The sequence below is a fragment of the Ixodes scapularis genome, unplaced genomic scaffold (genome assembly GCF_016920785.2).
Source record: "Ixodes scapularis isolate PalLabHiFi unplaced genomic scaffold, ASM1692078v2 PGA_scaffold1__304_contigs__length_218370807, whole genome shotgun sequence".
In the NCBI taxonomy this organism is placed as follows: Eukaryota; Metazoa; Arthropoda; class Arachnida; order Ixodida; family Ixodidae; genus Ixodes; species Ixodes scapularis.
This window is the reverse complement of record NW_024609846.1, coordinates 101,278,696-101,301,216: the sequence shown is the minus strand read 5'-3', so window position 1 is coordinate 101,301,216 and position 22,521 is coordinate 101,278,696. Positions and strand designations below refer to the sequence as shown.

The window sequence follows — 22,521 nt, the reverse complement described above, 5'->3', positions numbered from 1 at the left end:
GTTGTGCGCCTCAGTGTGGCAATCTTTACTTCAATAAAACCACCCCTTTTGTATGACGACCTTTTTTTGTGGTGGGGGGGGGGGGGGGGGACTCTAGGAAACAAAAAAGTGCCCTTGAGAAGGCGAGGGGAAAAACTTCATTGTACGAACTTTAGGTTAAAATATGAGTCAAAATCGGCGCAAAAGCGATGCCTTCACGAGCTCGATCTAGGTCACCGTAGCTTATCAAAGTTAGCAACGGGATTTGGTTGCTCGAAATATTGTTAAATTTTGCTCGCGCCATGCCCACGCCACTTCAGACCGAAACACTCGGAACATGGCGGAATGTCAAAAATATACGTGAATAATGAATACCAGATACACAGAAATGTAATTAAAATACAGTATCAATTACTTTCGATCAAAAGTATTTGCAAGAAACCAAGATACATCAAAACATATTCGAAATACAGTAGCTTAAGTAGAGTATTTTAGATAGGCAAACTCTGCTGTCTATTCTCATTTTGACATTTTGTACAATGTCCCCTCCAGCACGGAGCCCGTGTGATGATGGAACCATTCATTGAAAACCCAGAATTGTTCCAGGTTCTGTCTGTCTTTTTCTTTCGCGTCACGACCACTCGTCGTGCTTCCTTCCCGAAGCCGTGTTCGTATTCAAGTCTCTATATCCCAACATCTTCCAATTTTATACTATTATTTTACTCTTTCCCTCAAAAGATAATCAAATCAATTTTGAGAACGTATTGAAATTAAGCGGCATTTCACTTCACTAAACTCTTCCTCGAAATATCGCAATCCTGAAATGGTGATTTCAACGATACCGCAGACACTTCGCGTAACCGAGAAGAAGAAACTAGAGGTGAAGAAAAGATTGTACAAATTATCCATATAAGCGCCGAAATTTGCTCATTCTTGTGGGACAAAAAAGCACACCAATCGCATCACCCTCGGTTAGTAAAACAACCTCAAAATAGGTGAAAAATCGTAATAACATATATTTGTTTGCCCTTCAGCCGGTCTCCATTTCCAACTGAGCACCGTCAATAGCGCCACTGTACTATAAAGAGACTTTCATGTTGCATTATCCCTTGCTCGTGTGAATCAGAAAGATAAAGCTATGTATTAAGTACTCTTTATTTCAATGAAAAAAGAACACTCGATAAAAAGATTGCAGTTCATACTCTACACTGGCGCGCATCAAATAAGGCAGTCGAATCAAGGGAGGACTAGGGACAACTTAGTGTCGTAAAGAACAAGCTGCTACCGGACATGACCTTTCTAAGGTCCTCCCGCTGCTTGTCGGCATTTGCTAAGTTCATCTACGCCCTGTCGATGCGCTCCAAAGGCGAACGTGGTTACCACGATGTTTTGCTCCTGGACTACCTGTCTCTTTTTCAAGCATCTTTTTTCGGCCGGAGGATGTTGAACGTCCTGTAAGCAGACGTCGGCATTTTAGGCTGCCTTCGCTCACCCTCACCCTCAATGCCACACTCGCCTCAGCCCCTCACCCACCACCACCCTAACATCTACACTCAACCTAAGCCCCTAACTCACACTCACCCTCCACAGTCACACTCACTTTCAGCCCTCCACTCACCCTCACGCACTCACAGCTTTTACGGCCCTCACGCCCTCACACCCCTCAAATTCCTCACTCGCCCTCACACTCAAGAATTTTCAAGGTTCAGTGACTAACTCACCCTCACCTCACCTGTGAAGATGAGGGTGAGTGAGGGCACTCTTGAGTTTGGTTTGTCTAGGTATGCCGCCAACTAGCAAAACGTCGCCACCGGTGCCTCGCTGTCTGGAGCGGCGCTCGAGCGAGCTCCCGACCATTCCGACTCAGTTTCGTGTTTACTCCGAAAAGTAACGAAGAAAACGGCCAACCTAACTCTAGCTGCGCAAACCGCACTATCAAACGGCGCCGAGCAGCGAGCCTTGGCTCACACTAACTTCTTCTTTCTCACCCGTCACCCAATTATCAAACCGCACCAAGCATCCGCGCGGCGAAATTATTGCGAGGCGAGCGTCGACCCCATTTCCCAGGATATGCCGCGAGAGGTCACAATACCCGCTCGACTCCTCACAAATTATCTATGCCTTCAAGTGAAATATCGACTCACAGAGAAGTCATAATCTCACACAAACCACACACGAAAACGCACGCGCTTCATTCGAGCTCGGATCCCTTACTAACTGATGCTCCTCACTGCCCTCACGGCGATCACACCCCTCATACACTCATATTCCTCACGACCCTCACGCACTCCTGACCCTCGCGCGCTCACCGCCCTCACGCCCCCCACGCACTCGCTAGCCTCACACCCCTCCGGGTCCTCACGCCCCCATGCACTCATCCCCATCGCGCACTCACTAGCCCCACATCCCTCACGCACTCACGGTCCTCACTGTCCTCGCGCACCCATGCTCCTCACGCACTCATACCCCTTACGCAATCACGGTCCTCACAGCCCTTATGGCCCTCACACCTCTCGCGAACTCACGATCCTCACACACCCTCACACTCATGAATTTTCGGGGTTCAGAAACTCGCTCACCCTCACTCCGCGTGTAAAGAAGAGAGGGAGTGAGGGTGAGGGAGGGCCGTCATGACTGAGATTTGCAGAGGTATGCCCAGAAGACCCCATGGGAAATTTGGTTCTCAACAAGCTTGCACAATTCAGTTTTCGTGCATGTGCCGGTATATCTTGTCGTCTATGATTTCCAACGCTTTTCGATAGTTTATTTTGACGTTGCTTGACTCTGCCCTAAAAGAAAGGCAAGAAAACTTGCCTTCTGCCTCACCGCTTTTCCAGAAGGAGAAGCCGAGTCATAGTGACACCATTTATTGAAAGCCGAAATGCGGTGGCCTGCGCCGTCATGCTTGCACTCTCTCGGCTTTTGTTCGGTCTGTCACGTTCATATCGCGCCAAGAGGCTCCGGAAATATAACGAGAATTTAGCAATGATATAACTGAATTACGCGTGCTTCAGCGCGAACTGAGTCTTGATATAAAACACACACGTAAATATACAACGTGCAGAACAAACAGATATCAAAGCCATACGGTAATGACAATGAAAGCAAAGTTTCTAGGTCGTGTTTAAGAGGAAATCTGTAAAAAAGCATTCGAAAACGCACAGGATGAAATGGCATGGGAAAACACTTGCATGGGATTGATCGGACACATGTTATCAAAACTCTTTACTATTAAATGCCCCCCCTTCCCCGCGAACTTCCTATCTCAGCACTGCATTAACACTATCACCGCCTATGTACAACCTGATTCGCACTTTTTGCTTCATATCTGCGTTTAGAAAATGTAAATTCTGACATATACTTATATAGGTAATGTTGCCTGTTATGCCACCAGGAAGCCAATATGATGCTGATGGAAAGCTGAGGAACTGGTGGACAGACGCCGCACAAAAGGAGTACCTAAACAGATCTGAATGTTTTGTACAGATGTACAACGTACCTGTAAAAGAAGTCAACATGACTGTAAGTGACGTCCAAACATTCCTTACCATTATTCTACATATTAGTGAATGTGTTACAACAGTAAATTATAACTCGGTACATTTTCAGGTTTTCAAAAACACGCTCGAAAACTCGCAGTGTCTTAATAATTTCGTCCATTTCTTATATACTATTACGTTTTAAATCATAGTTTTGTATTTATTTATCTATTATTTTATAATGTAGTATTTAAAAATTTTATCAAGCAGAGTTTCTTACATATATATTGGAGTTCAAATTTTATTTGGAATAGATATGACACACTGAAATTTACACTAAAGTCAGGGAACTTTGTCTAAATACACCAACTTAACTCTCATGTTATGGGGACACAGAGCCGGTATATAAGCTGGTTTCTCCATATACGTAAAGGACCTGCATTCACAAAGGACTTATATGCATACAGGTTTCCTTGTGTGCATAGAGTAGCCTATACGCAAACATGTTCACCAATTGAAAAGGCATTGTACAATCTAGCTAGGTGAAACCGTTTTAGAGGACACACGCAAGGTGAATTTTTTTTATTATTTATTTATTTATTTATTAGAGTACCTACATCGCCTAAAAGGCATTACAGTAGGGGGGGCACAAAAATAACATGCAAAATATACATCGTTATACACACAAAAAAAAGAAGAAAACACTACTAGACTTATAAAGACTAAACCATATGAAATTTTAAACAATTGATTGAATTTTCTCAAAGAACAGCTCTGTCATCAAAGTTTCTACAAAGTCATTAGGAAGCTTATTCCAATCCTCAACAGACCGTGGAAAAAAAGAGAATTTAAAAACATCAGTTCTGCACTTATATGGACGGATCTTTTTTGAATTGTCAACCCTTAAAGACACATAAGCAGGTTCTAGAAGATGTGTTGATTTAGATATACCAGTATTATTGTGGAAGATGTTATGCGGAAGTTTTAGACGAAGGCACTGGCATCTGTGCCTCAGCGGCCTCCAGTCCAGCGATGACTTCAGTTCAGTTACACTTTTCTAAATCATAATTTCCCGTAACAAACCTTGCAGCACGGTTCTGTATTTTTTTCAATCTGCTCCTCCAAGTTGAACCTATAGGGGTCCCAGATTGTACACGCATAATCAAGAACTGATCTAACAAGTGAAAAATATAAGGTTTCTTTCAGTGACGAGGAGGCCAATCTAAAATTACGTTTAATGAAACCTAGCGATCGACTAGCCTTGGCGGTTATATGGTCAACATGTTTATTCCAACTTAAATTTGACGAAAAAATAACTCCTAAATATTTAGTTTCATTTAAAAGGTAGAGGGGCAATCCACCAATGGTGTATGAAGATGGGGAGAAATTAGTTTTTCTTGTGAACCTGATATAGACACATTTCGATATATTCAAAGACATACGCCATTGAAAACACCAAGCTTCAATCCTATCCAAATCACTTTGAAGAGCAAGGGCGTCAGCATTACATGAAACATCTGCGTACAAAACGCAATCATCGGCATATAATCTTATTTTAGAAGAAACTTTTTCGACCTGATCATTAATGAAAATTAAAAACAGGAGAGGTCCGAGTACCGATCCCTGTGGGACACCAGATGTAACTTGGACTGACGGGGACCGAATCCCATTAATTACTACAGACTGTTTCCTGTAACTTAATAGTCACCTATCCAAAAAAAAATTTTGGAATCAATGTTCAGTTTCCGAAACTTAAACATGAGGAGAGCATGTGGAACCACATCAAAGGCCTTATTAAAATCTAAAAATATGCAGTCGACCTGTTTTGCCCTATCGAATGACAATGCCAAGTCATGATAGAATTCAGTTAACTGAGTAGTGCAGGATAAACGAGAACGGAAGCCATGCTGAGCTGGAGTAAAAAAATTAATTTAGGCAAGGTGACTCATGAGACTGGTGTAAATCACGTGTTCCATGACTATACAAGATTCACTCGTAAGAGAAATTGGCCCGTAATTAACGACTAGATTTTTGGGACCAGGCTTGTGAATCGGGACAACATTTGCAGTTTTCCAGTCATGTGGTATACACCAGTCTCCAAAGACACTGTAAATATAATGGTCAAGTAACGGGAGATAACATCAGCACCGGACTTTAAAACAGTGTTCGGGATATCATCGGGACCAGACGCTGAACCTTGCCTTATTTTGGTTAAAAGCTTAGAAATACCATGCACGTCAAAATAAATTTCAGACATGCGAACCACAGGGTTAACCGTTACTTCGGAATGATCATAATCACACGTAATGACATCCGAAAATACAGACCTAAAGTAGTTATTAAAAGTGACAGCCTTTAAGTTGTCATCGGTGACAATGTCACCACTGACACTCAAAGGTGCGACGCCCACGGTATCCTTACGATTTGATCGAATGAACTTCCATAACTCCTTCGGGTTCTGTTTAAGCTTAGTATTTAGCGTCGCGAAGTAATTTGCTCGGGACGAAGTTATCGCATGCTTGAGGGCAGCTCCTATCTCAATTAATTTTCTGTAAGATGCAGAGTCATGGCGTGTGCGGTATTGTTTCAGGGCACGTTTATTTTTATTTGTTAATTTGCGCAATTCAGAATTAAACCATGGTTTGTCACGACGTCGCTTGGACGAAAGAATTCTAGATGGAACGAAAGTTTCAACAAGGGTTGATAATCTCGTTTTAAAAATGTTCCACAATAAATGCACGTCACCCGATACGCTTAATTCTTCGAAAGCCGGAAAATATGAACTTAGGTTATTCGATAGGCCAGTATAATCACCCCTATCGAATAAGTACACTTTCTTAGGACGAAACGAAAAATAATGTTATTAACGATAACGTGATTAAATTGTCAGTTCATAAATCTAAATGTGTGTTTCTTTATATAAATCTTGAGTTAGGTGTGATAAACCTCGTTTTTTTAATGTTCTGGCTGCAATGCACTTGCAAAGACCATGTTCTTGCGCACACCTGAGGCGCAGCAAAACGCTTAAAAGACCATTGTAAAACAAAATAATTTGCTTCTTTTAAACGCCTGAGTGCAATGATCCACAAAACAATACGTGCTGTTTCTCTTTTATGTAAAAATATTCGAAAATTACAAAAAAATACACTTCACTTTTTTACATTTTTAAGAAATAAAAAAAAATACATTCTAAACAAGCCTTGATAGTTGCATTCGACGTATCCTGGAGCATACGCACGATAAATTTGGTTGAGATAGGAAAATAATTTTATTAGAAGTACAAATGCGCTCGGCGAACGTTCATTTTTATATTGTATCATGACGTTATCATCATATATGACAACCAATATATTTAACCGGTCATTCTGTCTTTTTTGAAATAGCCTTTCCGAATTGATCAGAACACCCAAAAGCAGAACAAATGTGTTTATTGTTCATTGCTCTCTCTTTCTTTCCTAAAACAATACATAAGTGAAACCTTTCTTGAAAAAAATTGTTTCCGACACAGCATTTCTTCGTAATTTAAAGGGGTTGTGTGCGCGATTCTTCCATTACCTTGGCAACATCGACTGAAACAGACACGCCCCTTGGGGAAAGAGGAAGGCATAGACCATGTGATTTGCGGGAATGAGAAATAACATATATTACTTAAAGAAGCGGAAGAATGAGTATGAGAGAAAAAAAAGTTAAACGCCGGAAAACACCGGAACAAGCATCCGCAAGCGATTTCGAAGGCGCGTACTTGCGGCAGTTTTATGTTGCAAACTACGTCGTTTGAGGCAACACCAGCTAGACAACAGGCCTCCACGTGGTCTCCTCTCCCTCTATGAAAAATCATCAGAGTCGGATCGCGCTAACTTGGCTATTGGACCCGACCCGACCTACAACGCGCCGATTGGACACGAGCCCCAGCCGAACACTGACTCATCACTCGTGCTTAATCTCACGTCTCGATCGATCTGACTGTGATCACGCGTGCGGAGGGCCTCTGTCTAGGTGGTGTTGGCAGAGATCTTCCTCTAAGCACCCCTGTAATTTCGAAACTACTCGCACTCATAAAAACTGACAAGCTAAACGAGCTTCGCTCGTTCAGCACTCCACTGACGCCGGCAGTCAAGTTTGTTAATATTTCAAACCAAAGCTGGAGAATCAATCTAAGAATACATTTGAAATCACTAATTAAATCTTGATTACTTTCTTCTCAAACATAAAAAAATATTGTTGATTAAAATACTATCACGGCACGGAGATACAAATTTACAACCAACCTTTCACACGCCAATCATCTCCCCAGCCAATGAGAAATGTAAGCACCTTGTAAGCACGGGGCGGAGCTTAGCCAGCTCCTACCTCCAACTTTTGCAACTAAATGGCGTCTCAGGGTGTAAATATTGCGCAAACAAACAAGAAAGTATTTTCGTGAGAACATTATTTAAAAAAAAAATACGTGTCCCATCTATACCCTTTGAAAAAATATGTTTTCTTTGCCGTGTTCTTTTAACGGCCTTAGAATAGAATATTTTGAAACAGTCTAGGCACATGCTTGATAGAGTAGCAATATGCTGATATCTTACCTTAATTACTCAGTATGAGACTTGAAAGAAAGAGAGAGAGCGGTGACGTTATGAAAGACAGGGAAATTGAAAGTTAAAATATCTAATAAAATACACCAAAGAGGGACAAATGGCTAAGTTACTGAATGTGCCAAAATCGATGTTGGACCTTGGTCCGATTCCTACTCACGCTAATGCATATTTTTGTTTCACATGCCTTTCCGCATAATATAAAAAAGTTGAACCAGACATTTTTCGAGTAAATCTTCGTATTAATCATTCCATTTGTGCCACACACGCCATAGCTCTTCAAATACTCGCACTTTTGAGTTAAATTCTTGCACAACTTTCATGAAACGAAGGTTTGATGAAAGTTGTGTGCATTTTTATTCTTAAAGGTATGAGTGACTACCTCACACCTTTACTACGCTGTTTACAATTATATAATATAGTTTTGCTTCTTTCAGCTAGACGGACGTTTTACTCTCGGTGAAAACATTGCTGATAACTCTGGTTTAACAGCAGCCTATCTGGTAAGCAGGTTAAACAGTTAAAATAAAACATTGTGTGAAGTGTATATATTCAGGGTAAAAATAAATCTCATAATCTTTTTTAACACATCCATTTTAAGGCATGGAAAAAATTCAATGATACCGAACAACTCCTTCATGATCTAGAATACTTAACGGGAGACCAGCTGTTCTTCGTTTCGTATGCCCATGTAAGTTTCATCTAAAACGTCTTCTTAGATTTAACAAATTACAAATATATGTAATACTCCTAGAAGCCTTGTATGATACACTGTACAAATGTTTCTTCTTCAGCAGTACTTTTTGGCGACATGACCCTGAAGCACCCTCCAGTGGCATACCATTACCAAAACCCCCAGCTAGCTTCTCCCTGGTTTAAAACTCTCTTAGCTGTATCGCACCTAACTTTAGGGAGGCAGAAACACATGTAATTGAAGACGTTGAATGTTACATAACCCCATCAAAATCTTAAGTGGCGAAAAGAAATATCGTCAACACGTTCTTCCGCCGGATACTTCAGAGCCCTTATGCAATATCTCTTGCCAAAACCTAGCTCATAGAAAGCCAAGTGAAAGAGTATGTAGGGTGCATTTATTTTTCACAAATACATATTTTTCTAGAAAGCGCCGTGATTCTACACAAATGGGTTCTGCGCAAGTGATTTATATTGTCCGGGGGACATTATGTTTAATAGAGAATGCAACTTATAAATGACTACTTCTCGCGTATTCACCAATTTCTTTTTTATTCAAATGTTTTATGGATCATGTTTATATTGAAGAAATGAAGGAAATCAATATTGAATCACAGCATTGTTTTTCAAAATACTAGATCGAGCATGCAGTTTTAGTTATTCATTCTCAAGTTTTGTTCTGGAATCTTTCGATACTGAAACCAAATATGCGATGCCTGCCTGTAGGACAACCCTCGTTTGACGCCGGATGGTCACGTGTTAAGGACGAAATTCGCGTCCCTATTTTTGTGGCAGCGCGCAGGAGCTGATTGCAGTCGTTTTTACGTGGCTGGGGAACTAAAGCGATAAGCCACCTTCTCTGCCGCGACATGTTGCGATATCACAGAAAAACGTATAACCCATAGGTGCAAGTCCGGTTCAAATCATCAAAATGTGAATGTTTTAACCCGCTGTGACGTAAAAGTGACGCCGATTAATTATTAACACGTGACCCGCCGGCATCATACGATCATTGTCCTTCCTGCTGGCATCGCGAGTTTGGTTTCAGAATCGGCAACTTTTTAGAACATACTTTCACATTGAATAACTCGAGCTGCGTGTTCGATCCATGATTTTTAAAAAAAACTGGGCTGGACTTCAACATTGATTGCCTCGATTTTTCAATATAGACATGTGCCCTAAACCGTCTAATGAAGAAAGTAATTAGTGACGTTTTGTTTATTATTCAGCTATTGCATTCTTCCCTGAACCTAATGTACGCCTGGCCGTATGACTCACCTTTCGAAACTGCATTTGCGTATCTTTCACGAATATTTTGAGAAAATATTTTATTCGATAAAAAACATCCTGAATAGTATACTACAATGTGCTCCTAATAACTGCACTCTAAGAATAAGACAGCTTAGGTGAACTTTTGCTTCAGACTCATGCTGCGCACGTACACATGGCTTGCACGCGACGTCATCAAAGCCTGGTCATTCAGTTGTTTTCGCGGCGAAAAACAAAGTTGGCGATGCGAACATACGCCGCTGAAGACATACTCAGCAGCAAGGCCATCACAATAACCGCTGTATGATGTAGTTGCTAGTCATGTTTATATACTCCTAACGGTCAGCTAGGTGCACGGGACAATGTGTAATTTAATAATTGTGCTATATTAGTAATCTCGAAATATATGTTATGTACACTTTAGGAATAATTACCCTTGTTTCATGAAAGCTCACAATTAGCGTACGTTAAGTGCGCTGCTGTTTTTGAGTGTTTATATGAACCGTTTATCGTGTATCGTTGACAGAGCAGATCTGGGGCTTTGATTATTCAGCTTTCCTATTCATGCAAATAGCATAAGATAGTTTATACAATTAGTAATGCGAGGGATTTTCGAACGTTCTCATCTCTCAAAATGTGTGTATCGTTTAATAAGTTACCAGGATAAAAATATTAAAAATTGCAATATTTTATCAATTTTGTTTTGTTAACACTGTGTAATATTGCACCTTTGTTTTCTAAGAACTGGTGCACGAACATCAGGGAAGGAAGGCTGCGACATGATATCATTAATGACGTCCACAGTCCTGCCAAATATCGGTGAGAAAATCCTTGTTGGGGAGGAGTGTAATCCTGAAATTTGTTTTACGATTTTCAAGCACAAAGAAATTATATTTCATTCTCCTCTATTTTTCTGAAATATGTTTTTATATTGAATTCAGAAGCAGTGCATTAACTGACGGGGGAGGGGGAGAGATAGACATATTCGAAGTCAGCTATGCTTAAATGTTTTTCCAAGAGCAGCATGCTGTAAGCATCGTGGACTGACACACCTAGTTTTCGCATGTTCCTTTGTGGAATTGTTTTCATATATGCTAGAATGTAGCCGCCGCCGACGCTTTTCAAGAAGCCATAGCTTACTCTGGATGAACCCGACGATTCTCAAGAAGCCAGAGCTTACTTTTTTGGGTACATATTTTCTTGAACCTCACTACTTCAATTTCATAATATGCATATCATTACTAAAAAAAAACTTTTGAGTTATAAACCGATAGTCGAAAAGGTGAATGATAGAGGTTAACGAGGAAGATAATATTTTTTTGCTGAAGCGCAATAAAACAAATAATTCAGTTGTCGCTGTAATCTTAGCCTTATGAGTGGGCCATATACACGAACGCATACCTCGATAGGAAGGTATAGGTAATTAAAATTGTTCCGCAGGCTGTGTGTCAACATATTTTCTCGAATTCCACCATATTGCGCGCTTAATTCAACCAGAAGTCATATGAGCCACAAAATGAACGGGGACGAAAAAACGCTAATACTTCATAGACGGCGCCCAATACTAAAACCGTGAAAACGCCGCCATGTGTGCTCCCGTTCGTATTTCGAAGGATATACGTTCGGCACGATCTCATTGTTATAGATGTGATCAGAAGCCAATAAAAGAATGCGTCCGTGTGGCCACTACGTCATAAGCCTTTGTTGAAATATTTGTGACGTACGTCGCAAATCACTTAAGGTTGTGAGGATAAGATACGCATTTAAGTGTAAACCCCCCCCCCCCCCCCCCCCCGGCCCGTTCTGAACACTTTGTATTCGCTGACAGCTTCAACCGAAGGCACTGAAGCATCGAAATCCTACCTTTTTTTTTATTATACGAAGCGATTGAAAACGGTGCCGGGACATTACCCTCAAAATTCGAAACTTGGGAATTCAGTATTTGTGAAGTTAAGAAACAATTTCCAAATACCGCATTTGAAGTTCTCACGCGATCCGCGCCAGCGCAGTGACGTCAAATTTTGCTGTCTCCTGCGAGTCGACTTTCTTTCGCACCTCTGCTCCACGCTACAAAGCAAAGCGTCGTTGCCACCGCGACCCGAAGCGAAGAGGTGAGAAGCGAACAGAAGGGCGCCGGCGGACCGAGAAAAACCGGTTTCTTCGTCCGGTTCCCTGACTCACCGATCATCCTCCGCTCGAGTGCCGCCAAGTTTTCCGAGGGAGGGTAGAAATCCAGGAGGCGACATCACACCGGACTTTGATTTTTGGTATTTCAAAAAGAAGGGCCGTACTGTCTTCGCAATTGCGTTAAAAAACATGTGTTATGATTTCCGTTCTTAAATGTTACAAAAACATCATCTACAAAGCTTCTAAATTTTATGATTTTTGACGTCACCAATCAAAAAAGGGAGGAGGTGAGGAGCTGTAGAGAAAAACACCCAAAATGAAAAGGCGCGCGCGCGTGCGGGGAGATATTTTTTCGCGGTGCGCTTTCTTTTTTCTTTTTTTGCCTGTTCATGACTACAATATGCATCGTTTTAGATAATAAAAAATACCCTGTCTGTGGGTATTTTTTAGGGATGCCGCGAACTTTTTTCGAATCGAAGTTTCGATGATCGAATCAAGCGGTTCGAAAGGTTCGAAAGATTTCGATTTTTCGAATTTTCTATATCGTAAAATTCGACGGAGGTCGAATTTTCGAACTTGTTAAGCTAAGAAGTTCGACGCTTTTCGAACCGTCGAACTTATTACGCTAAAACATTCGATTTTTTTCGAACTTTCCAACTTATTGCGCTGCAAGGTTCGATGCTTGTCGAACTTTCGAACTTGACTGACCAAAAAATTCGATGAATTTCGAACTTTCGAACTTATTTATCAAGAGAATTCGAAAAGTTTCGAACTTTCGAATTCTGAAAAGTCAGAAGTTCGACGACCTTCGAACTTTTAGGGTAGAAGTTCGACGTTCGTCGAACTTCGAAAGACCGGCGGACGGTTTCATTTGATTTCAGGTAGTGGTGTACATTCGTAATTTTTTTTTCTCGAACTTTTACACGCGGTGCTGCGTTTCTTACGAAAGACAATGTCGTTTATTTCAATGTTCTGGCATGCTTAGGTTTAAAGAAATAAATCCCCGAAGGGGCGAGGAAGGACGACGGGTTTTTGACGATTATCGTTTGTGCCAGATTTGAAGCACGCTGCAGCCGGAGCTATTTATGGTAGATATGTTATACTTTTTTAAGAATGATCTATGTATAGCCTAGGTAAGTGCCGTCTTAAGATGTGATTATTGTTATTCAACGTGAGTTTCGAAGAAATGTCCAAACATGTATCTGCATGCAATTATGACCTAAACTTGATATTTATTTTCGTCTAAGTTGTTTGAGGTACCGCATTTAAATTAACACCACAGACAGTACATATCATTGCCATCTGCAGAATACAAAATAATATATTCATTGTTTTTTCACGTTAAGGAATAAATTAACTCATGGGAGAAGATTTCTAATAGTGTTCAAGTTCAGCACGTCATTAAAAGAAAACTTTTTTTTTTCGCTTCACGTTCCTGGGACGTGTTTCTTTTAGCCTGTACACATTTTGGTAAAATAAACTTCTTTCGAAGTTCTGAACCTCTGAATATGCAAGAATAGAACACTTCCGACGAATTCTTGATAGTTTTTTTTTTTCCTGCTTTTTATTCCCGCATTTATTCTTTTCTTTTTTTTTTTTTTTTTTTATACTATCGGCACAGGTGTTTAGGTCGAAAAGACAGCTTTGAACTTCCGAACCACTAAGCATGTGACGAGCAGTGCCTTCTGACAACGAGTTTCTAACAATGACCATCTACGCAACCTTTTATGCAGTGAAGAGCGACAGTAGCTATACATATGCATAAATAATTTCAGATTAAAATAAGCTCGACCACGCCCTCTTTCCCCGTATTGTTTTCTTTAACAGTCCGAAATACCTGCAAGGGGAAGGAGGCTGAAGCACCCCCCTCCCCTCCCCCTTCGCTACCCTCTTTCCCCCGTTTTTCCTCTTTCGACGCCACTTGTATGGTAGAACGCTCCTCGACCTCGAGTTGTGTCGGCTTTTGTGCTTTTTGCGAGGCGATTCCTCCGTCCCAGAAAATAAACCTCCAGGACAATTATAAACTTCACCGGATCGGATTACTACCAGCGTGCAAGGGGTGGCGAGCTAGTTTGCCACGTCGCATCAAGGTTTTTCTGAGCCCCAACCTCCTGCTCGCCCCTGGCCGTTTCGAACTGGCTGAGTCTCGTAAAACAGTGTGTTCGTGCAATCACTACTGCGTGATGCAGGTTGAAGACCCCCCCCCCCCCCCCCCCCCCCCCCCCCCAGGGCTGGCGGTCACAATTCTGCACTGGCAAATATTCTAGCACGTCCGGGACACTCGTCGCCTCATTTAATTGCCTGACCAACTTCGCAGAATCTAGATATCACACCCTAACTTTTCTAAACTTGATTTTGTGAAAACCAGTGAGTCGTGAAAACGTTATTTGAAACTGAAACTGTGGAAAAACTTGAAAATCGGACTTCGACCTTTGAAAACTTGGATTGAAGAAAAATTCAAAATCTTCGAAGTTTTTTTTTTTTTTTTTTTTGAATTTAACGTTAAAAAAGAATCGAAACCTTCGAACTTTTCGAACATTATGCAAAAAGAAATTCGAAATCTTCGAATTGTTCGAACCTCATGTCTATAAAAATTCGAAGCGTTCGAAGTTTTCGAATTTTTTTTACAAAGAATTTCGAAATCTTCGAATTTATCGAACCTGAAGTAAAAAAATATTCGAAATATTCGAATTCGAAATTTTAGAAACCGTGAGAGCTTCGAAATTTTCGAATTCGAAACACCGCTGTGGTCAAAAGTTGCGAATTTTTCGAAATCGAACCTCGGTCGGTACGAAAATATCGAAATTTTTCGAAATCGAACCTCAGTTCGCTTCGCAAATATCGAAACCCTTCGAAATCGAACCTAAGGTGGTTCGCGACATCCCTAGTATTTTTTATTATAAAACGAGCACTGACATCCCTAAAAAATGTCAGTGTTCGTTATTATAAACGAACACTAACATACCTAATTTTTTTTTTTTTTTTTTTTTGCCAGGCGGTTTATTATGGTGTCAGGAGACTACCCAGTCAATATTTTGCTACGGCGTCACATATATCTTTAGTAAAGTAAAAGAAGACGCAACTGCTCGAAACCGAAACCGAAACTGGACTGCGGAGGAAGACATATAGAGTAGGAGGAAGTTGGCTGAAGTAACATTGCAGTACAGCTTTTTTTTTTCTCTCTCTCTCCAATCAACGTTTTTGCAGCTTTTTAGAAGTCACAGGAGTTGGGTATCATTTTTATAGTCTAATTTGAATACTATGTGTGTTTTTTCGATGACCAAAGACTTGGATTACATTTGGTGGTTATGTCGAAACCATAGAAAACAGCTCGCGACTATGGAGAAGAGAGTGAGCGTGACTCAAACCAGCCAGTTCTCGATCGGTGGTTTTCAGGGGGAAAGGAAAACGAATTTCGAGCCGCGAATTGTTTTCTCGGTAGTTGGGCTCTTATATATTATGTGCAAATAAAACCCTTGGCAAACATAAATACCCAGTCAGTGGCCCTTTAAGAAAACAGGACGTGCCAAATCTCAGGCGTCTTCATTTTGATTCGCAGCCAATCGCATTGCTGCATCAGATGATAACAACGTCAGAAGACAAATCACGCTTAACAAGCATCATAACCCTGTTTTCCTGCGTCTTTCGGTGTCTCTGCGGGGAGAAAGTCGTCTGCTTCTTGCGCGGGAGTTGCGGTGACGTCAAAACGACGCCGAGCTCTCATTGGCTTCGATCGAAAGGATAGTGGGTAGACCTCAACGCTAAAGGACTTGAGCTCTACCCAATATTTCTAGAGCGCAGCTCTTAGGCGCCCGTTTCTGTGTTTTGCGGCGTCGGCGTCGGCGTAACCGCGCTAAACTTAGCGGTAAAAATGACGTCGCGTAACCTCAACACAAATTCAATTCCCCGCTAAAGTTAGCGGGGAAATTTAGTTTCTCCGCTAGATTTAGCCGACAAATTCAGTTTCTCCACGAGATTTAGCGCGAAAATTCAGTTTCTCCACTAGATTTAGCGCGAAAATTCACGTCACCTCAGCTTAACTCCAATTATATTTCTCGGTAAATTTTGCGGGGAATTGAGTTGGCGTTGATGTCACGTGACGTCGATTTTCCAGCTAAATTTAGCAGAGAAACTAAATTTGTTCATAAATGACGTGACACCGAGTCATTTGACGTCATTTTCCCCGCTAAACTGAGTTGGTGTTGGTGTCACGTCGCTTCAGTTTTTCAGCTAAATATGGCGGGAAAACTGTGGGAGGAGGAGGAGGGGAGGAGACAGGGGGGGAGGAAGGAGGGTATGCAGGAGGAGGAGGGGAGGATATGAAGCAGGAGGAACGGAGGCGGAGGAGAAGGGAGAAATCGAGGATGAGGGGGAGAAAAAAAGGAGAGAAGAGGAGGATTATGACAGGAGGAGGAGAAGAGAAGGAGAGGAAGGGAGGAGGAAAGGGTACGGAGGAGGCGGAGGTGCATACCCTCTCCTCTGTACTATCCCATCCTCCCCCTCAAGCGCTGCGCTCTAATATCTCATTGCAGAGATTTGTAAACATCTTTAATTTTTTTCAATTAGTCAATAAGAGCTGGGCGTTCTCACATCATCGGAACCCCTGTGCAAGAAGCAGACGAACTGGCGCCCGGTAATTGCAATACACCTGCGGCTGAAGCGGAATCTCAACGTCATGGAGTTGGAAAAAACAATTTAACGGAAGCTGCTTCTTTTTTTATTTTGTCTATTAAACAAGATGAATTCATTGTTTGCACAAGAAAACTGAGGCCATAAAAAATATTATCATGGGAGGACGTAAAACTGCATGGGGGAAAATAAGTTGCGTCCCTATCGTGACTTTTTATGTAGTATTTTGCGCATTCTTGTTGCCACTGTTAATTTTTGAATTACTACAGAAAGTTTTCGCTGATAATAATTGAAGCCGATATACAGTCTCTTTTCTATGAAGCGTGGGCACACGACGGCGCCAACTCAATGATTGGCTTCAAAGTCACTGATTTAATATAAATTATAGGCCGAATCTCTAACGCATCAATTCAGTCTTAGCAGTGTTAGCGTTCGTCTGTAGTGTAATGGCTTTAAATTTTAAACGCACGAACACAGACTCAAGCATAGTCATGCACGATTCATCACTATGGTAACAACGCGGTAGAAGCTAGGTGCAAGTTGGACCAATAAACCATGTTTTTTGTACCAGGTGATCACGCTCTCTCTGCAAACATTCACGCAAAGAGCAGGATCAGGCTATGAAAGGTGGGCGACTGAACTGGTTCCGCCAACATGTGACTGGCAGCACCCTATAAGCGCAGTTGTTTACAGAAGAAAAAACATTCCTGCGAGTAACTAAAACCCAAATTAATATAGATCATAAATGAAACCTTTTAACCACCCTAGTGATGCTCAAAGACTTCAGTAAAGTGAAAATGAAAAAGGCAGATCGCCAGTGGCCCCTTTTACACAGCCACATTGAAAATAATTCAGCAGTCCAAGAAGACCTACAAAAACGCGTAAACAAAGTTAATGAAAACTTTGTGCCTGTTAAAGCGTACGCGGTGTAAAACGCTGTATTCTTGTAAACGGACAACATAGAAGGATTTGGAAATGAGAAGCTAGACGCAACGAACAGTTGCTGTCCTTGTAGAATCGAACATACGAAATGTTGTGAACAACCAAGCCATCTCAATTTTTTGGTGTTAAATTATTTTGTCTGATTGTTTGTATATGAATTGTACTGAGAGTTATAGTTCCCGATAATATTTCCCCCTGTTGCTCGTAATCCCGAGGACTCGAAGCTTTAGAATACCTCTCAAGAGAACTGACACGTTTAATCCTCAACTGAAAAGTGCCATAGCACTTAAAGGGCCTCTGACACGCCAACAAAATATTTTTTTTCATGCTAGGCGTTCAAATGGTGTCTCAGGAAATCACCGAAAAAATGTTTCATTTTAGAGTTGCGTAGTGTTTTTATATAAAAAAAGATAGAAATGCGATGCCCGATTCAAAGTGCCTGCCATTGCCCTGTGACGTAACAATGTACCGCAAGATGTCGGGGCGCTCAGAAGGGAGGCATCGCCGGAAGTCACGTGAGTTGTATCGCTCCTCGTGCTTATTGTGACCGCATGTAATATTTTTCTATATTTTTGTTATTCTCCACACTCCGCAAGCAATCCAAGCAAACGAGGTTTCTTTTATTTGCTTTTCATCGCATAATGTTGCTCTAAAGGTGGAAGAAGAGGAGTCAGTGAACCTAGTAAACAAGTTCTACTCATGTTCAAGAGAAAACACGTGCTTTATACTTGACGTTTACTTGTACTTGGTACACTCACCAGTTCGTATTCTCTGGACGGGAGGCATCTTCAGCCTGTAGAATATCCGATGATTCGACGACCTTGGTGTCTGAACCTTCACCAATGCGATCGGCCGTGTCGTATGCTAGCAATCCTAATTTCTGCGAACGTTCTAAAGTTTTTTTGTTTTCGAAATTCGATACCTTGTCTTGTGCCCAGTACGGCTCTGTACCATCGGACTAATGGCATGCACTCGTACACTGGCTTGTACTCGCAACGCTTTCATCTTGACCTCCATTATGTCGATCCACTGACTCTTCGTCCTCAAATTTTACAACACACAAACTAACCAACGGTGCAGCAATAAAAAGCTAGTGGAGCTGAAACTTCGTTTTCTACGGTCGCTCGTAAAAAAGACAAAAATTAAAAAAAATGAAAGCCGTTTACAACTCCCTGTAACGCCGAATTAGAGCGCAGCTCTTGAGGAGTAGGCGGGAGGGTACTGAGGCGGGGGGGGGGGGGGTCATGTGACCTCGGGGAGGGGGTTACGTGACCTCAGGGAGGGGATCACGTGACCTCGGGGGTTTTACGTCACTTCGGGGGTGGGGTCACGTGACCCCCCCCCCCCCCCCCTCCCCGAGGTCACCGAAGGTACCCAAGGTCCTCCCGAAGGCACCCGAGGTCCTCCCGAAGGAACCCGAGGTCCTCCTGAGGTCCTCGGAATGGGGGGGGGGGGGGGGGGGGGGGTCGCGGTTACGCTGACGCCAACGGGGACGGCGACGCCGCTCAAGCCGGAAACGGGCGCCGAAAGCGCGATCCAAACCAACGCTTCTTTTTGCGCCTGTAGGTCGTGCGGCTGCGGATGTGACGCATTTCGTGGCATTTTTGCTGTTTCCGGGCGCGCTTTCTGAGTCTGAACCGTGCGCTTTGGTTTGGACGGGCGAAACTTCGGCACGAGCGCACAAGCAAAGTGCAACTGCGACAGACTGGCCGTCCAGACGGCGAGAGAAAGAGAGAGAGAGAGATCGCGTTGTCATGTTGGAAGAGAATAAAAGGGGGGGAGGAGAGGGCAGCCAGACGGCGAGAAACACGGAGCCGGAACTAGCTTGCCCTCCACCGATTGTCCGGGACACAGGAGCGCCCTACTACGTCACCGCGCGTTTTCGTGCGCGTTGAGAAAGAAGTTGAAATCAACCAACTTTTTTATGCGCGCCCGGAAGGAGCGAAGAAGCGGCGCGACGTCACGAAAATGCGTCACATCCGCAGCCGCACGACCTACAGGCGCAAAAAGAAGCGTTGGTTTGGATCGCGCTTTAGAGCTGCGCTCTATTAAAAAGTCTAAGGCACGGTCGTGGAGAGCACGAGGAGTGAAACTCACGTGATTTAGGGCGAACCCACATTTATTGGCGTAGGTTGATGCCTCCCTTCTGACTGCCCCGACACCTTGCGGTACATTGTTACGGCACAGGGCACTCGCTGGCACTTTGAATTTTTTTGGCGTGTCAGAGGCCCTTTAAGGAAATCGTTGATGAGCCTAATTTGTATGAATAGCAATAAATGTTTGGCGGTTGCAAATGCTTGCGTAAAAAGATTTTTTTTAAAAAGATTATACGAGAAAATCGGGTAACTTACGTTTTCTCTTTTATTTTGCGTTCAATCAACACATGCTGACTTCTGTCACTTTATATGATGTCAACTTTTATACAATGTATACGTATCGAGTCCCCCTGAGACTGGTCATTTTCGTCATTTGACTTGTTTTTTAAAGGAACTGCAACAATTGCAGGGATTCGCTTAAATAATTGTGGGAGCTGCTACCTTTACCCCTTTAAAGTAAAGAACAAAAAATTGCTTTTGCCTGCATGCCCTAGTTTTTTTGTTTTTAATGCAGAAGATTGAGGTTTTTGGCCCCTCTTAACTCCTTCACCATCTTCCGAGTCGCTCATACGCTGTGACGTGCAAAAAGGGCGCGCGGGGTTACGGTGAAGCTCTCTCACTCTAGAGCCATCAGTGAGCAGCGAGAAGCTCACCCGCTCGCGACCACGTGACCCCGTGCTTCCGCCGCGCGATCAACATGGCCAAAGGAGGAGAGTGCCAACGTGCTCGTCCAGGTCCGGCCGTCCGGCTGTCTTGAGCGCTGGATATCCTGAGCTTTCCAAGTACCGCCATTGTTTGATCGTGCCACGGGCGCTCCTATTAGTCGCCGGCGACGCGCCGCCGTACAAAACTATAATAGGTAAGCGGCGTCTGGCAGCTTCAGGAATTTTTTTTTTCAGCTGTTGACAATCGACGACGATGCTCTGCTAGCCTGTCTAAGAACGGTTCTGAAAACTACAGTCAGGAGGTTTCAGAATTATACTTGCACAGGCATGCAGCTCATTGTCGTCGTTGGTCAACAGTGAACCAAAATTTGAGGAACTGGAAGTTGCCAAACGCCGCTCACCTATTGGTGGTGACGCCCCTCCATTTTTGGCTCAAATGCGTTACAGCATGAACTAGCTGGGCGGTACTGGTTCATAAAATTCAAATTCATCCAACGCTTTACGGCTGTCCGGCTTCTGGCGGCTCCTCGGGGTAAAAAATAGAACTGATGGTTTCGTTTACCTCGAATAGATGGCGCAGTGAAACTCCGTATAATAGGGTGCCAACATGTTTGTCTGTCTCAGGGTGAAGACATCCATTGTTGCCCTGGATGTGTCAGCGCGTGACGCTCTCGAGCGCTCGGTGCGTGACTTGGGCGGTAAAATGGCGTCTATGCGTTAGCCAAAGCTATGCGCTCGAGCTGACTGACACCGGATTGCGCGAACTTCAAAATGCATAAAAAAACGATTGGGCGGAAAAATGGTTGAGATGTCACCACTCAAGCAAAAGCGCGCGTGTGTATGAAGGCACTCTACCGTATAATGGATGATACCAGATTTTGGACACATTTACACTGATGTTGAAACGATAAGATTTATAAAAAAAAATAACTTTTATCGAGCAGGTAGTTTCACAAATTGTTTTTTTAATCCCCCTTTGCGTCACGCGGCGTGGTTCTCATGGCCGCCGCTCGCAGCTACAGATCGGAAAATATTTTAATTTTCGCCTCGAGATTACGCGGCGGAATAGCAACGTTTAAAAGGAAGGATATGTGTTCTCTGTCCTTTTGTGACAAGATAAAAAAAGTAAAAATAGGAGGTGTCAATTCTTTAAACGTTAAAATCGTTACACATCTCCTTTAGAGAGGAAATACGAGAAATGTTGAAATGTACTAACCGTACTGATCGAATGGTGAGATGATTCCAAGCCACTGATCTAACAAAATTTGGCGGCACTGCCAAAGTGTTTATCGGCATGATTTCTTCATCTGCAAATTTTGACTGTTTTCTTTAAAAAAGATTGGGCAGTTTGGTGTTTTGTTTTATAGTTGAACGGAAGCTTGCAAAATGCGCTGTCATCATTTTGAGTGCTATATTTACACTATCTTTTCAAAAGCCCAGATGTATTTCATTAGAATCATCAGTGCGCTTTAGGATATTTTCTAGAGCCTGAATTGCATTTCTTCTCTCCAGAGTGAACCTTCCATTGGGAAATTCTCAAGCTTTTCTGGATGCATTCCGCTGCAACAAGTCTTCACCCATGAACATTAAAAATAAGTGCGTTCTGTGGTGACCAACTGTAGGTTCGAAATAAAACTTCGAATTGAATAAAGGTGAACTGTATAAGCCCATGATGCCTCACACGCACAACTGTTCAACTCACTGACACTGCAAATACGAAAACTGTATGTTTGTAAAAAAATATAAAAAAAAAACACTTAACGGATTAATTTTCTCAAATATTACATTTCGGGTGAGTATTTCTTCACTGCAACGCGCGGCCTCTCTCCTTCCAAGCTACGCACTTGGAATTATAACCGCGCATGGTGGTTGCGTTTTAAAAACGTTTTGTTTAATAACTTTCGTCTTTGGCCTATTTTAAAACTGAATACATTCCCGAACACTGACCTTGCTCTCAGGTTTAAGTATCAGGTGATACTTGTATAAGTGCCTCTTCATCTCAACCTTCTAAGGATATATAATTATCATCCCAAATAACAGTACTTTAGGAATTACAACT

At 42.4% G+C, this 22,521-nt stretch overlaps 1 protein-coding gene across 1 annotated transcript in view; it reads left to right on the top strand.

Annotated features, from left to right (window-relative positions):
* The window catches only part of LOC115317762 (endothelin-converting enzyme 1-like), a 92,704-nt gene extending 70,579 nt beyond the window's left edge, over positions 1-22,125 (top strand). The window contains exons 15-19 of the mRNA XM_040217923.1: positions 3,378-3,505; positions 8,483-8,544; positions 8,643-8,732; positions 10,746-10,822; positions 21,975-22,125. Coding sequence (XP_040073857.1) covers positions 3,378-3,505; positions 8,483-8,544; positions 8,643-8,732; positions 10,746-10,822; positions 21,975-22,074 — 457 coding nt within the window. The 3' untranslated portion in view covers positions 22,075-22,125. The remainder of the gene's footprint in view (positions 1-3,377; positions 3,506-8,482; positions 8,545-8,642; positions 8,733-10,745; positions 10,823-21,974) is intronic.
* The last annotated feature ends 396 nt before the right edge of the window (positions 22,126-22,521 follow it).